General features: G+C 33.5%; 1 protein-coding gene across 1 annotated transcript in view; it reads left to right on the plus strand.

Annotated features, from left to right (window-relative positions):
- The window catches only part of LOC140055043 (nucleoporin NUP42-like), a 19,177-nt gene continuing 765 nt past the window's right edge, over positions 1 to 18,412 (plus strand). Inside the window, exons 1-7 of the mRNA XM_072100209.1 lie at positions 1 to 38; positions 887 to 1,014; positions 10,469 to 10,724; positions 15,110 to 15,204; positions 16,081 to 16,157; positions 17,163 to 17,249; positions 18,183 to 18,226. Of these exons, the coding sequence (XP_071956310.1) occupies positions 936 to 1,014; positions 10,469 to 10,724; positions 15,110 to 15,204; positions 16,081 to 16,157; positions 17,163 to 17,249; positions 18,183 to 18,226 (638 nt within the window). The 5' untranslated portion in view covers positions 1 to 38; positions 887 to 935. The remainder of the gene's footprint in view (positions 39 to 886; positions 1,015 to 10,468; positions 10,725 to 15,109; positions 15,205 to 16,080; positions 16,158 to 17,162; positions 17,250 to 18,182; positions 18,227 to 18,412) is intronic.

Below are 18,412 nucleotides of genomic sequence, written 5' to 3' on the forward strand. Positions count from 1 at the left end.
CGAAATGACGCTTTGAATATACCTCCGGTGGTTTATAAGTTGTTTCAAAGAATATATATCACAAGAATGAGTAATCCGCGATTTTCCCTGTAACAGTAATATTGTCCATGTATAGGGCGCCGCCATAAGTGTGGATGTATCTGGGATGTATACAACTTTTTGTGACGGTTTCACTAATCAAAGGCTGGACCACCGGGTAGTATTTTCATGATAAAAAATGTTATAAACTACATGCCAACATCATGTTAAATACTATTTGGATGTTTAATTGTTTGTTTTATGCAATTTATTTAGTAAAAACTGCCGTATAAACAGTTTGCTTTATCAACCGGGCGCTACGATAGCGTGACCGGGCGTGTTGGTGTTTACGCGTTTTCACGAACGATAGTTTAATAATATTCCTATATTTAAACTTGTTTCTGGTAAAACAAATAAATGTTAATGATATTTAACATTTTGTCCTATTAATAACATGTATTTTATACTAATTTATATCATAAAAACAATACTTAATTTACCGGGCGTAGAGTAGTACACGGCAATGGTAAAGAATAGGCCGTGCTGAGTAACGATTCGTTTCGGATTTTTGGTGTTGCTGTGTTAGGCTTTTTTTGTGAACTAACTTAGCATGTTAGTAAATAATTGTCTGTAAAAGTGAATGTACACTAGTTTGTTAATAAATACGTATTATAAAATAGTTTACAATTGCAAAATATATTATCATAATTCTATTTAATGTGACATGTATAATATCTATTAAATCAAGTCTTATTTAGTATGTATACATCCGCCCTTATGCGGGCGGGCATCACTCTCTGGAGCTCTCTGTTACAAATTTCTCATGCAAAAATCGCGGAATACTCATTCTTGTGATATATATTCTTTGGTTGTTTGGTTTACTCAGAATTGAAAATTATTAATTTATAATAGCAAAGATGGTTGTATGTAAATATTTTTTACAAGGAAACTGTCGATTTGGAGAGAAATGTTACTATGAACACACACAAAATACAGGTAAGCCTTGACCCATGGCCTAGGCCCTAGGCTAGGCTATTTAAGTGCTAGGAGCTGGTAAGTCTAGGCTAGGGCCTAGGCTAGGCCTAGCTAGCCTAGGGCCAGAGGCCTACTCCTAGGGGATCCCTACTAGGCTAGGTCTAGGCCTACTAACTCTAGGGACGCCTAGACCAGTTGTTAGGCTAGTCGGATAGTCTGGCCTTATAATAGCCAGGCTAGGCCTAGACTAGAGTCTAGGAGGCCTAGCCTACCTAGCTAGTCGGCCTTAGACTAGCTAGGCCTAGAAGGGGATCCTGTTAATTAAGTTTCCCCATCGCAAAGTCGCCCGGTACAGTCGCCCCATCCCCAAGTCACTGCAATCGCAAAGTCGCCCCTAATAACGTTAACATAGTTTTAAATTTACACCGTTTTTTATTTTTGTTTGTCACATAATAGTTATTCACGTTAACCAAAACAATTATTTACCTGAAAAAATTGTAATTTAAAGCAAAAAATACTTTTTTTTTCTTTTTATACATGAATAAATATTATTATTTTGTTACAGAAGTGAATAACTTTTGTATTTAAAGTAAAATACAACAATAATTCAGATTCAGATTCAGATAATATTTATTTAGATAATAATGAATGAATATATACAAAATAGAAAAAAGATATTAAAGTGAACATAGATAAAGCAGTAATTGGTAGTCATTATTATCATGGATCCCTTCTAGAAGTTAAAAACTTGTCTCGTAGGGACCCACAACAAAACACATTACTAAAAAAATAAAAATAACCTAGAATATATAACTATATAATTTAGGATAAAAAATTACAGTATAACTAGACTTGAACTCGTCACTTTGACGAGTTAGTTATCCGCACGACAAACGCCACGCGCACGTCATACGTTGGAATTTTGCACACGGAAAAAGATTATGGCATTATGACCTGAACTGAAGAATATCATATGCTGTTAGTGCTGAATTCTGTCAATTTTGTGTCATATAGTATATACAGTGCAAACGGTATAATCTGTATACATGTTACATACAGTGTAGAATAGGTGAAATTACGAATTTATTCTTATTTTTAACATGGCGACTGTATCAAAATGAAACACTAAGATAGCAATTTCGGAAGGACATTATCTCAGCAACCATATATTAACGTGTAGAAGAAATTTAAATACGTAAAATATAGATGCGCGCCCTTTTAAATGTGATGAACTATTACGCAAAATATGAAAATACGCCTTTTTTTATTCAACTGGCCATATGATGACGTCACAACATCCGATTGGCAAAATGTTTACATGAATTCGTATCTACAATCCCATAGCTTCCAGAAAACGTTTTAATCATGATTATCACTTTTTATTCTGATGAGCTATAACAGATTGAAATTTAATGTAAAGATGAAAATAAGTGACCCACGTTATTTACAATTTTCGACATGATGACGTCATAAAAATTAAAATATTTTTAACTCATGCGAAAGATAGTTTATTCACCTAGACAATATCAAAATCGGGGTGAAAATAAAAAACGGATAAGTGGAGATGCGCTCTATTAAATGTGATGCGCTATGACGAAAGATATAAAAATCCTATATTTTATATTCGCGTAGCCATACGATGACGTTATAATGTCCGATTAGCAATATTAATGCATGATTCCATATCTACAACTCATCAACTTCCAGAATATATAATTAAAAAAAAGTTCACCTCGTAGTTTAGAATCTATGAATGTTTAAAAAAAGGCATAATTTTGACGAATTTTGACAAATTTTTAAACTTTTTCATCAAAACGCACATAAATTATCCAATTGGATGTGCCCGTATGACGTAATTTTAGGTCAAAATTGTTCAAAAGTTGTTAAAATTACTAGAAAAGGCTGAAAAAACATGAATCACGCGAAAAAAATTTATTTTCAACGCTACGTGCGCACCATGCGAGTAAAAATATGCGCGCGCGTGGGAATTTTTGACATGCTCAAAATGACATGAAACGCGTAGAAAATTGATTAGAAATTGATTTTTCGCATTTTGAAATTTTAAACGCCCGTGCGCGCGTAACTTCGTGTGAAACATGCCATTTTTTTTCCACAGTCAGTTAGCGCAAGATATAAATTAAACTTTTGTTAAGTTTCAATTTAAATTGCTACAGTATATGGTTTTCGATCTATGTTAAATACACGAAATTCGTTAAAACGCGCGTAAATCACGTTGCGCAATTCTGACGTCATTCACAATAGGAGGTGCACAATTTCGCGTGAATGCCCACATGTTGACAAAGTTATAAAATGTTTTGTTAACAAGTTTTTGAGATACGCGAGACACAAAATTGACAGAAAGAAAGAATAATACAGAAAAAAAAAAAAAAAAAGATGATTTCATACAGTTACAAGGAGTTATCCGCTACTAAGCGGATAACTAATAACATAACTAACATCTTCTTTATAAAAATTATTTAAATTATATTTCAATAGTTTCATGATAATTATAAATGAAATAACTACCGATATTGGTAAATGAAAAAAAAAAATATGTATACATAAATTATAATTCCAGTATATACTATATACATTATATATAGTATAGATTAAAGATTGCAATAATAAACAACAACTAATATTTTGTGTAAGACATAAATAGTATATGAGTATAAATAATGATAATAAGCATATTAACTAAGCAGTATAATATTTAGATATATAATGATTCTTTAACTTTTTTCGGAAAGTAAATAATGATATTGACGTTTTGATATTTGGTGGGATATGATTCCACAAATTAGGACCTGATATAGTTATAAAAAATTTAGTTTTAGTAAGTCTAGCAAAAGGAATGTTTAAATGAGAAGTTCTTAAATTGTAATTGTGAAATTTGGTACGTTTACAGAGCATATCAATCATAGAAATAGGAAGTTGGTTTTTAAAATAATTAAACATAAAACTGGCAACTTGAACATTGTGGATATCCGTTAATTTTAATATACCAAGACGTTTAAAAAGGGGTTCAGATGAGCTTCTATATGGTGAAAAAGTAATAATTTTATTCTAGCTGCACGTTTTTGTAATTTAGTTAATCTAGCAATATTAGAAGAGTAATCTGCAGCCCAAATAATGTTACAATACTGGAAATAAGGAAGTACAAGTGTGTTATAAAGAGAAATTAAAATATTTAGAGGGAAGAAGTGTTTAAGTCTGTTAATAATACTAATAGATCTTGATATTTTTTTCGAAACGTAATTTTGATGACTGGTCCATTTGAGGTTTTCATGAATATATACACCTAAAAAAAGTGTTTCAGTTTTGCGTTCAATTTGAATTCCGCCAAGAAGTATATTTAGGTTATCAACCTTTAGTTTACGTTGAGAATTGTGAAAAATTAAATAATTTGTTTTAAGATTATTAATAAGTAATTTGTTTGAAATAAACCAGTCACAAAATTTTGTTAATTCATCATTGAATGTAGTAAATGATAAATCAATATTGGAATTAGAGTAAAATAAGGTGGTGTCGTCGGCGAAGGATATTACTTGCAATTTGTTACTGACATTAGCCAGATCATTAACATAAATAAGGAAGAGCAATGGCCCAAGCACAGATCCCTGTGGCACTCCGCAAGTAATATCCATCGTCGACGATGTACAAGATCCTAATGCAACATATTGTTTTCTATCTTTCAAATAACTATTAAACCAATTCAATGAAATACCTCTAATTCCATAGCACTCAAGTTTTTTAATTAAATTATCGTGATTAATAACATCGAAGGCCTTTGAAAGATCAATAAATAAACTTAATAAATTTTCTTTTGATTCAAATGAATTTGTAATATTATTAATAAGATCTAAAACGGCATGGGATGTAGAGTGATTTTTTCGAAAACCATATTGGCGTTTATTAAGTATATCAAATTTTGTGAGATAATCAGAAAGTTTAGAATACATGAGTTTTTCAATAATTTTGGAAAACACTGAAAGTAGTGATATTGGCCGGTAATTAGATAATTGACTTCGTTCACCTTTCTTGAAAATGGGCACAACTTTAGCTAGTTTTAAGTGTGTTGGAAAAGTGCCAGATAAAAAAGATGAATTTATACAATGGGTAAGTTGGTGGATGATTAAGGGAGATACAGATTATAAGACACGAGCAGTAATACCGTCAGATCCAGACCCTTTATTAGAATTTAGATTGTATATAGTTAGGTTAACATCATCAATTGAAACTGGGCTAATATAAAATGAGTTGGCAAACGCAGAATGAAGATAAGATAATGGATCAGTTATATTAGTTGGCATACTATTAATAAGATTAGGACCAATTGTAGAAAAATAGTTGTTAAACGATTCACATATCTCTTTTTGAGTTTTGTAAATTATATTATCACCGTCTTTAATTAGATTCGGGTGCTTGTTATTATTATTACCTTTATTTAAAACAGAATTTATTACAAGCCATGTGTTCTTCAGATTACCTTTATATCTATCAAACTGGGAAGTATAATAATTCTTTTTAGCAGTGCGACAAAGATTAGTGAAAATATTATTATATTTTGTATAGTTTAATTTGTCATTATTACTACGTGTGTGCATATATTTGTTATAAAGTTTATATTTCCGAGAACTACATTTTAAGAGAGCAGATGACATCCATGGTTGTTTAAACGTTTTATTTGATTTTATACTACTTTTAACCAAGTGTCTGGAGTGGATATTTGTAAATTTTTCAATAAATATATCAAAACTCAATCTTGGGTCACAATCAAATATCATAGACCAGTCTTCACCTTCTAAATCAATCGATAAGGCATTTAGGTCGTTTATACGAAATGAATAGTTGGCGCTATTATCATCAAGGTTTTGATCATTAATTTCTAGATCAATGAACTGAAATATAGGAAGGTGGTCGGAGATATCATTAAGTAAAACACTAGCAACTATTTTATAGTTAGATTGTTTGGAATAAAAATGATCAATCAAGGTGGCCGAAGTTGAGGTAATCCTAGTTGGTTTTGAAATAGTTGGAAAAAAAGAATGGGAAATTAAGGTATTTAGGTAGGTGTTTGTTAATTTATGGTTATGGAATTTTAATAAATCAATATTGAAGTCTCCCATGAGATTACAATTTTTGTTTTCATTGTTAATTTGGGTTAATACATTATCGACGGATTTAGTAAAAGAATCTAGCCCTCCACAGGGGGCTCTGTAAATAATGCCTATAATATCATTTTTTGTCTTTGAATTTTCAATCTCAACAAAAAGTGATTCGGAAAGGTCGTCTGGTAATTTTAAGTCATTTCGAATTGTAATGCTAATATCATTACGTATAAAAAATGCAACTCCTCCGCCAATTTGATTATTGCTTCTATTGCTTGCAAAGAAGGAGTAGTTATTAATGAAAGGAATAGGGGAGTTTTCATTAAGCCATGTTTCACTGATACCGATTATGGAAAATTTGTTATTAATTGAATTCAAAAGGCATTCGAGATCATTAACTTTATGCGTAATACTTCTAATATTAAGATGCAGGAGAGATAGTTTAGTATTAAAGGATGTATTAAACTTAGAATTAAATTGTGAATAATCATAAAAGCTGCATTCATCTAGGGTAACTGACTGTGAATTGAGATTATTAATTAGTTGATCAAAAGATTCATCATATTTGTCATTTTCATTGTAATTAACTGGATTAAAGGTTATGTTAGAAATATCATTGTTGTTAGTAAGTTCAGAGTTCACATTAAAGTCATAAAAAGGAAGTAAGTGAAGATAATTAACATTCATTAACAATAGCTGCATATAGCGTTATCTAAAAAAGAAATACAGCAATAAGCATGCATGAGACTGTATACATTAATACATAATTAATGAGAAGCAAAATAAACAATTCTTGAAATAAAAATATATTATAGGTAATATTTCGGTTGACGGTAAGTAGAGTCAAAGTAAAGTTAAATTATTGCGACGACTAGAATTACTCAGTAGCTTCGGGGGCATGTGCTTCCTTGAGGTTCGGGTAGTATTTGGCAAGATGATCCATGTCGATGAATGTGCGAACATAACCATTTGCATCTATGTAACGCAATTTGTCAAGGTGGAGCCAGGCCTTTACTTTGTTGGAATGCAGGTATTTCATCGATGAGTATAATGCCTTTCTTCTACTTATCACTCTGCTGGTAAAATCATCATTTACGTAGATGTTATTATCTTTAAATTTAGGTCTCACTTTTGGAGCTGCCTTGCGTACTCTTTCTTTAGTGGAATATCTGAGAAAGTATGCAACAAGTGGTCTCGGTGGTATTACGTGGTCCAACTCGATGGGCTCGTTGTATATCATCATTAGCGATTTTGATGCCGGTGGTATTGGAAATAAATGAGGAAAGGAAATTAACAGTACCTTCACTATCCTCCGCTTGTTCGGGTATGCCAGTAAACCTCAGATTGTTACGGCGTTGACGTCCTTCTAGGTTGTCGATTTTGTCGCGTATCTCTTCTATGCATTCCGTAGTGGATTGCTGCGTATCCTCGGCAATATCCTTCAGCTTAACATCCATGAAATCCGAATTTTCCTGCATATCGGCGTGCAAATTCCTCAGTTCTTTTTGTAAACCGGTGATTTCAAGATTGAGGATGGTAATGTCTTTTTCCAAGGAGACAATCTTGGTGACTGCGTCGCATAATGTTGATTTAATATCAGCAATGGTTTTGCAGCCCATGATTGACTTGATGAGAGTCGACAGCCAGGTGTTCGGTTCAGCGGCGCTAATATTTAAATTAGAAATATTTGGCTCATTGTTTTCCACGTTGGCCATTGTAGATGTTTAGTTAGAATAAATAACAAAAGTGTACCTATATTTAATGCAACCGATACGTTCACTATCCAGGTAGGTATACAGGTCTCATGCAGTTAGTAGCTTATCCTTGCAACATGCTATCACAGGTAAGCGAGTACTGTATCTAAATTCATACTTTGATATGTCATAATTGTGCAATTGAAATCGAAAAATAAAAAATACTGAATTTGTAAAAGATAACTGTGCTTGTTAGTGTTACAACCGCTAATGTAGAAAACGCCAGCTAATGTCGAAACAACCGTTAATGTAGAACAATCCACCGCTAATGTAGTAAAACCTCCAGCCAATGTAGAAACACCATCAGCTTATATGTAGTAATACAAATCAACACCAGCTAATGTAGAAACGGTCAACAGCTTATGTAGTAACGAAAATAGCCTCCCAGCTTATGTAGTTACTATTGCCAGCTAATGTAGAAAATGTTATATATTTTACAAAAATGTCTAAATCATGTGCAAATGCATCGATCTTTACTTAACTTTCTAAAACGACCACACATCATAAGCTACCGTCTCTGTTTAAGGGACCGCTTCTCATAATCGACCACCCCTCTTTTAAGGGACCATGACCTCTTTCTCACTATTAAACGACCATTTCTCATAATCGACCATCTCTCCCATTACAACGACCTCTCGAAAGTGATCCCTTAACAGAGACGGTGGTCATTCAATGGAGGTGGTCATTTTTTAGAGGGCGTTGTGACGAAAGACGGTCGATTATGAGAAGCGGTCCTTTAATAGAGGTGGTGGTACTTTAAAAGACGTCGTCACTGACGAGAGGTGTGGTCGTTAAGAGAGGTGTGGTCGTTAAGAGAGGTGGTCGCTTACGAGTAATGATGAAAAGCGGTCCAGTAACAGAGACAGTGGTCGCTCAATAGAGGCGGTCACTTTCAAAAGGTCGGTGTGATGCGAGATGGTCGATTATGAGAAGCAGTCCCTTAATTGAGGTGGTGGTTCTTTAAAAGAAGTCGTCACTTACAAGAGGTGTGGTCGTTAAGAGAGGTGGTACTTTAATAGAGTCGTCACTTACCACTACGAGAGGTCGTTGTGACGGGAGAGTCAATTATGAGAAGCAGTCCTGTAATACGAGAGGTGGAAAGACTGATAGTAAAGATTGATGCATTTGCACATGATTTAGACATTTTTGTAAAATATATAACATTTTCTAAATTAGCTGGCGATAGTAACTACATAAGCTGGGAGGCAATTTTCGTTACTACATAAGCTGTTGACCGTTTCTACATTAGCTGGTGTTGATTTATATTTACTACCTAAGCTGTTGGTGTTTTTACATTAGCTGGAGGTTTTACTACATTAGCGGTGGATTGTTCTACATTAACGGTTGTTTCGATATTAGCTGGCATTTTCTAGCGGTTGTAACACTAACAAGCACATTATCTTTTACAAATTCATTATATTTTATTTTTCGATTTCAATTGCACAACGGTAACAGTTGTTTCGACATTAGCTGGCGTTTTTTACATTAGCGGTTTTAACAGTGCTTATTAAATAATTTCAATAAAAATGATGTCTAAATAATATTAATTTATTATACTAAACAGACTCAATTTCTGTCACTTTAGTTTATTTTAATGCTAAGGTCAAGTCTGGGGGTCACTTCATCAAGCTTAAATGCTTCAAGTGTGAACAAATTCTATGGGCGCGTTTATACAACACGCTATTACACGCATAATCAACACGCCTACGAGAAGTGTGTTGTATAACATCGAAGAGATTCCGTGTAATGAGATTTTAATTGCAAAAAAAGCTACTTGGCTGAATCCTAAAATTTTGTGGATTCCCGATTACTGTTGGCGTGTTGGAAGTGTCCTCAGGGTATTGTTTTGACCTCACGTTAAATAAAAGTATGTGCTGTGAAAATGTTGACCAAATCTAGTACTAGTAGATAATTGTGATTTTTTTGCATATTTTAACCTATTTAGCACTTAACATTAACGCTAATCAAATGTTGGCATAATTTGGAAAAATGTAGCATAGTTTTATCCTAATTCTAAAACATTTTTTTTTCTAATTTCAAAAGCAGATTTAAAAAATCAATTAAATTGAATAAACTAAATTTTAAACGAAATCATCCTTTATTAAAATCCTTAATATAAACTCATATTAATTCATAATGCATGCAAGTATATACAACTTAGGATTATGAACTACGGTATAACACGGTATTATGATTTCATGTATAACTGAAAGGTTTTTGTGGGGTTGACCTCGGCCCATGCAACAAGCTAAAAATTAAAGACGTGTTCAAATTTAGGGTGTTGTATAAACACAGCCTATCATTACAAACAAAAACTTATACTAAATGGACTTTTTTGATAATAATTCAATGATTATCTGACAGCGAATTACAGTATTATAATATCGATCTAGATTGACAGTCAAATGGGACCAGAAATAATGTTTTGATTATTTGACAGTGAATTATTATAATTTTCCATTCCAACTTAGCTGAATTGATAAAAAAGGTACCCAAATTTGAACAGTGCTAGTAATATATCAGACTTGCAGTTCAGGAGGTGATAGACGAACACATTTTTCGTTTAATACTATTATAATATAGATAGATGTTTTTTTTTTTTTCTTCCAGGAACTTCAAATTTTAATAGGAGTCTGACATTCAATAATAGAAGAGGCAGGGGTGGTTATAGTGGTGGAACATATGGAGCAGTTGGGTCTGGGGAAGGAGGATATAGTGGAGTTGGTAATGGTACTAGAGGAGGCAGTAATTTTACAGGTGGATTCAGCAATTCGCAGAGTTCATTTGTCTCTTCAAATCGTTATACATTGCTAGATCAAACACACAACACCCATGGTGATGAACATTTAACTTCAACTGAAATGTTGTAAGTATATAGTTCTGTAAGCCTGCAATAGAATAGATTTTTTACAGTTTTGCTAAAATGCATACTCGACTGTAATTTATAGGTACAGTACAGAAAGAAATTACTGCTTCGTATCTACGTGTAGGCTTTCGTAGGTAGAACGTAGGTCATTGTTCTCTCCTACGATGTATTGTTTGTAGCCTACGATGTATTGTTCGTAGCCTACGATGTATTGTTCTCTCCTACGATGTATTGTTCGTAGCCTACGATGTATTGTTCTAATCTTTCCTACGATGTATTGTTCGTAGCCTACGGTAACGATGTATTAATTGTTCTTAGCCTACGATGTATCCTATGAAATCTAGGTTACGCCTCGATCGTAGGGTGGTTCGTAGAAGCATGGACAATGCAAACAAACAATGTATTGTTTGCTAATTTTTGTAGCTGCCCTACGCATCGGTTATCCTAATTTGGACGGAAACGACATCGGGCCGGTGGACCTCAGCTCACGTAGAGAGAGTCGAGGCTAGTACTAGTAGGCCTAGCCTCTTTCGGCGGCCTACACTATAAATTATTTATTCCTACCTTATTGGGTTAGCGAATTATAAAAACAACGACACCTAGGCTAGGACACCAACAAAATATATACAAAATAAATATATATTCCATATTAAAGAAAAAGACCCGACCAGAATTAATTAATTACTGTTTTATCGTCGTCAGAGGGTAGCCACCCTCTCGTGCTCGTACTGAGTAAAAAAAACATGTGAGAGATTGCGGTAAGCATGCAGAGAGTATCGCGTTTCATGCCATGTGACCAAAAAAATACTAGGTCTGTATTAATTACGGTCTTCTGAACGTCCTGATGCTATATTTAGAATGAATTGTTTACGATCTTTTTTTCTCTGCATCGTTTCTGAATGGGACTGGACGTTCGCTATATTATGTTTATTAGTTGGCCTGTTCGTTGCGGTTCACCTGTGTTGGATCATGTCTCTCTCTACGTTATACATCGTGGGAAATTTATATTTATATTCGCCGTTAGGTAGGTAAACACGAACGAAGGAAAAGATTACGATTAAAAAATATTATTTATTTTTATTAATTTACAACTTTGTCCTCCGCCAGTTAAATTTAACACATTAATTTCACACCTTACTTCACTAAGAACATCGTAGGGTTGTTTATTTAGGTTACGAACTCCCTACAAAGTTCAGAACGTAGCTCATTGAAAGTTGTTTATTGAGGTTACGAAGCCAAACAATGGAACCTACGAAGCCAACAACAGAGCCTACGTTCTATCTACGAAGCTACTTCGTAGGTAAAGTTGCAGTATTTTCTTTCTGTACTGTACCACCAAAAAACGTCTGGGAAAGAGTCTAATGGTTGAATGACAAATCCCAAAGCATTTGTGGTATTTATGAGTCCCATGATATTATATAATTCACTGTCAGATGATACTTCACACTTGAATGAAGTATCTAGGGTGATGAAATGACCCCCAGACTTGACCTTAGCAATAAAATAAACTAAAGTGACTGATATGAAACACAGACTCTGTAACAAAAAAATAATATTTGTTCACATAAAAAAAGAAAAGAAACGTTTAATAAAAATTCAAAAACCATTGTCTGACAGAAAATTTAATTATTTTTTGCTTTAAATTTTTTCAGGTAAAATAACTATTATGTGACAATAAAATGACACATTCAAACACAAATTTGAAATAAAAAATATTTTTCAGAGGGATAATATATCTTTAAAACTGTTACGTCAATAAGCGAGCAGCGTTTTTTGTAAGAAATATTTCTTGTTTTAATATGTTTTTGATATTAAGTAGCTTTCAGTGTTTAAAGAGCCATGTGACACATGTTGTAGCCGTCAATATTCGAGTTACAGTAGGAGTTAGCCATTTTTTATTTGTTTGACAATGTCAAATTTATAATGATACAAATACATAAGTTCAACCAATCAACATTTGCTTGAACATTCTGCAGTTAAAATGTACTGTACAATTGATAGCAATTTTCACCTTGTATCTTCTGAATAAACAGATCACTTGTGTTAAAAAAAAGTTATTTTCAGGGTCTAGGCCTATTATATCCCAAATTATGGGAATTGTATTCAATATATTTGAAGGATTTAAAATCAGAATCATAACATAAATTAGATTCAATAAAATTAATTTGGCACAACCTTTACAAAACTATTCAGTATTTACATTAGATCCAAAACATACAAAATCTAAATTTAGTTTCAAAAAGATTGCAAAATATTATTTATTATCAAACAATACTTAGCTGCCATGTTTTTGTTAATATATTTACCTCTAGAAATTCAAAATGTATTAATTTGAATTATACTGCAAGTGAAATGTACCGCTTTATGTCTTAAGCCCCTTTCTCAAAGATGTGCCTGCAATATACCGGTACAGTGCTGGCGTCGTGCCGGTATCGTTACCGGCATATACCCATTCTCATCGGACTATCATGCCGGAAATATAACCGCCGGTATATACCGGCTTTCTGTGAGAAAGGAGTCGGGCATATTCGGCCAATAAAAAGTCTCTGACAAAATAATTATTGAGGGCGTCCTTTATTGTTATTATTTTTGTCTAGCGATGATATGGCGGCGAATGTTAAGTTACAGATTATTATCTTCCTTTATAGCATATTTATGCACTGCAATACATGCTATGTACAGTATATTGTGCATATATTATACAGGTATAGCAATTAATTTGCCGTCATCGGCAATCTGTAAAACACCTTAGAAGGCTGTAGGCCTACAATTTACAAGGCGACAAAAGGTCAGGCACCAACAAACAAAGAGCTTAAATGCCAATGGCCTAGCCTAGCGGCCTATAGATTATGCGACAAATTTCTTCTTGTCCCCTTATTTTAAGCAGCTCTCTTATCTCATTATCCCTTCAGTTCGACATTATTATTGTTAATTGAATTGAATAGGCGCCAAAGTGATACACTTGACCGCGCAAGGTGTCAAAGCCTCGACGGGGAACCCCGGAATATAACGGCGATCCCCGGAATATAACGGCGATACGTTCTCACAGAATGCCCGTCTGGCATTGCGGGGAATATCCCTAGAATATTACTAGGTCTAAAGCAGGTCATGTCGATGCCGGCATGATACCAAGACGACCCGTTCTCACAGAAAACCATACCGGCATGGTAATGGTATATTCCCGCAATATTCCTGGCACACAGCTCTGTGAGAAAGGGGCTTTATTGTTATTTTCATTTCTGTGTTTTATATATATTATATGTTTTGTTTGCTTTTGAATGTTTTGTTTTTGGCGTCCCTGACACAAGCTTTTGCTTTATTGGTGACGCCACCATTTTAGATTGGAATTTAATTTTAAACTGTGTAAACGAATACAGTAGGTATCATATTGGCTGATAATTAAAATATCTAATTTTGATACTGCAGCCTCCAGCCTTCTTTCTCCTCCCACCATCCCAGCCCCAATCAACAAACCTTAACTCCTCCCCTGGATATTTTAAATGTAGTAACTTTTCCTAGTACAATTCCAATCAAGTTATACTTCATTACTCCAGTATTTCTGCCGCTCCTCTTCCCAACACACCTAAGATACTGGGTGATGACATTTCCAGTACAAATTATGCTATCCATCACCACTCCCAACCCATAATCCCTCAGTGGCAGTTTTCAAATGTAGTTTAAAACATTTCCAGTACAGTTTCAGTCATGGTGATAGGCTTACATCCCCACCCCAAACTCCCAGCCCCTTCCCAGGGATAATTAAAATACAATTTCCAACCAAAATTCTGATCAATTTGATAGCCTACTACCCATAGCCTAAGCAAAGTCCCCACTATCCCCTCAATCCCAACTACAGTGCCACCAAATCTCTGGACTTTTTGAAATGTAGTTTAAAAGCTTTCCGGTACAATTGCGGCAATTTTGATACTCCATATTAATGGTTACGTACAGAAATTTATATAACGACCAAACATCGAAAGTGGGGAAAAGTTGGCCATTTTGACCCCTAACTTGGATCCTAGATGGCGGATGATGTTCAAACACATAGTTTAGAACTTTCTCGGTACAATTGCGGTCATTTTGATACAATATGTAAGGTTACATGTGCAGTAAACACACAAACAAATGTACAAACTCTCTCACTTATATTATAGATAATGATATAGATAATATAGATCGATAATTTATGCAAAACATTTTGCAGACCGTTTGTTTTCTGGTAGTACAACTCTACTGTAGCAAATACCACACTGATGATCAATATACTCATTTAAAACAATAAGATAAAGATATAATTACGATTACGATTTATTAATGGTATTTCGGTGTGACTTTATTTATCCTGTTCAAAATAAAAAATAATAGTGTATTTTCCATTACTACAGAGATGTTATTAAGAAAGATTTTGAAGAATGGATTCAAGGCAATATGTGGCCATTTTCATGCTACAGGCCTAGCAAAGCTAATTCCAATTTTACAGGTAAACATCAATTATTTGCAGACATGTTCTGATGGAAACTTACCTGTAGACAATAAGGAATAGTTTTTTTGTGGATTGTGAAAAAAAATATATGCAGATTGGATATGTTTAAAATTATATATTTAGTATAATTCTCTTATATATATTCTTAGATTTCCCCCCAATATATATATTGATATTTTTTATTGATCGACTATATAAACCTCCTTGACAGAGGTAATAATTAAAACAATGTTTAGCTCTACAAGAAAGTAGAAAATGCTACTTTATGTTCTTTTGAATATTTGATTTCTTTATATACGGGTATGTATTCTATCATGTATTCTGGTGCAAAGCTGTGGAATGAAATCTTAGATGATTTAAGGTTTTTAACAAAAAACAAATTTTAAAAAGAAATGAAAAAATATTATTTATTTGTTTAAGATATTTATTTATTTCATAAAATAATTATATACTTGTGAGAAAGTGTGTTTAAAAAAAATATTGTGTATATTAATTTTTAGAAAGGTAGCCCTAATTTATGTACTGTATATAACTATTTATATTTCAATGTTTAGGGGCACGCTGAACTTGATTAGTTTTAACTATTCTTTAGCCCTTCCCTTGATATATTATGTTTTATTTATGTTACAATGTTTACTTTATATTTATGGGTAATTAAAAGAAAGAAAGATATTTTCATTCATCCAGGTAGTATTAAGTTATTAGAAGAATAAATCAACTGCACTTTCACGACCTATCCAGGTTGTATCATCATGATACAAGCTGGATATGCCATAAAAAGTCGCTGATATATTATAAACAAAAGTTCAGTTGAATAGATTTCTTTATATGTTTAAAAAAAATTGAATCCAATGAAATTGTTTTCTGTATTAGGATTTGAAGATACATCGTTTGAGGAACTGAGATATGAAGCCTACCAGGCAGTAAAAAATAATACATATGAACAATATGTAAGTTAAGTCTGATTTAAACAATATTTTTATTCAGTTCCTTGAACTATGATGATATACATTTAACTCTGCTGGCCAACGGCGCAGATCTGTCGATGGGACAGTCATTAAAATGTTCTATAAAAGCCTACCGTAAAGGCTGTTTTGGACTTGCCTGTTTGTATTGTTGAGCGAAAAGAGCTAAGACAATACGTTGAAAAGAAATGCAGTTTGGTTAATTTCAATTGGTTTTCAGGGCACATAAATACGGCATTACACATTTTATTTGTCATATGGCACCTGAATTTTAACAATTTGATTCCTTTTCCTTTCCTCTTAAACCATCATATTCAACAGTGCGCATCTCGCTAATCCATGATCAATTTTCTATCAAATTTTGTCAACCAATCATCTTTCTCACGAGTGAGTGAGTGGCCGAGCGGTTAAGACAGTGGAACCGTAATCACGTAGCCATAACATCGGCAGGGGTTCGAGGCTCACTCACTCCATGGTTCTGGTGGTAGAACGAGTCTTCTCGGATAAGGACTATAAACCGTAGGTCCAGTGTACACAACTTGCTCGTGTGCACTTTAAAGAACCTAGTACATCTTTCGAGACGAGTAGGGGGTTACCCCGGTGTATTAGTACATCACAGCCACTGATCACCAACTGGGCCCTCTGGGAGATCAGTCTTTGACTTAAGAGGTCACCCAGTATAAAGATAAAACAAACAAACATTAACCACCAGTTTCATTTTGATGAAACCTAAAAATTTGAATAACATGGGTCCTGTAATTTTACCTACACTGTATATTTGGATATCTTATGGCCAGTTAAATGAATTTTTTCATTATCATTCGAATTTTCATCGTTTCATGTTTTTTTTTTATAACCTTATATATCAAAAAATTATTTATTTACTCGTATATATATATAATCATGTATAAAGAATTAAAGTTCAAAATCTTAGGGACAATTTGGTAATAACTGAATCTTACCGAGTAAATATTTTATATTTTATTACAGAAAAGAGGATTTGATGATTTAGCAAATACAGTATCTCGGAAGAGGAATGAATTAATGCATCCATCACAACCTTCCAAATCAAATTTGGTAAGCATGTTTTTTATTCTCTACACAGCACCACTGTAGAGCTGCAATTCGTGAAATATCTTTTTTCGAAATATGCTTATTGTCTCCATCAACAAAGTAAAACAATATAAAACAAGGCCAACAGCCATTAAGTCGCGTGCTACAATGCATAGTGATACCGGACCGACAGACAGACCGACAGACCGACCGACCGACATAGTGAACTATACTGACCGAAATTACTGAACATGTTTAAAAATGTTGAAATGTTTAAAAACATTTATTTTTTTTTAATTTACACGTGCGTAGCCTGTCACTTTCGACGTGCTCGTATAACGTAATTTCGAGTTGAAAAGTAAGTCAAGAAAACAGAAATCGGGCAAAAAGAGTGCGCAATAACATTTAACGCGCAGTGCGCGCGCAAAAATATGCGCACTCATGGCAATTTTGTAAACGCTTAAAATTGCCTGAAATGTACTCTTATTTCATCGAAAATAAATTTTGAAAATGTTAAGCGCGCGTACGCATGCGTTACGCACGTAATTGTATTGCCATATGATGATTTATGCCCTGAAATTTATGAGTACCAAATTTTATTTAATTGTGATTCATGGTTGTGAAGATATGATTACAAACGTGATTTCGTTAAATCGTGCGTAGACCGCGTAATTTTTTATTGATTCCTGGCCATAAGGAATATACTGTGAAAAATTGACCTAGCTAGATTAAACTGATATCAAGATAAGGTCAGAAAGCGATAAAACGCATAGTGATACCGACAGACAGACAGACAGACAGACCGACCGACCGACATAGTGAACTATAGTCGCTTCCACGCGACTAAAAATAGGTGTATAGGCATTTACATAGAATTTAAATTTGTTTTTAGTTTGTTACTGCTTTGTCTTCTCATTTTAAGAATTTTAAATAAATTTGTTTTCCTTTTTTTTATAGATTGATATCTGCAAAACAATATTTTCTCCATCAATTTCATCAAGGTGTGTATAGATGTTCTTTGTTTCCATAATGGCCCTGTGACCAATTATCATCTGACTTCCATAGAAAAAATGTACTCTTTGAAAACTGTGAATCTAAATGCATTAGCTGTATCAATTTAGTTTTCTTCACAACAAGAATATTTGTAATACTTTTTGTTTAGTATCAATTTTATTTTATTACATTTT

Source organism: Antedon mediterranea, chromosome 7, assembly GCF_964355755.1.
Source record: "Antedon mediterranea chromosome 7, ecAntMedi1.1, whole genome shotgun sequence".
Lineage (NCBI taxonomy): Eukaryota > Metazoa > Echinodermata > Crinoidea > Comatulida > Antedonidae > Antedon > Antedon mediterranea.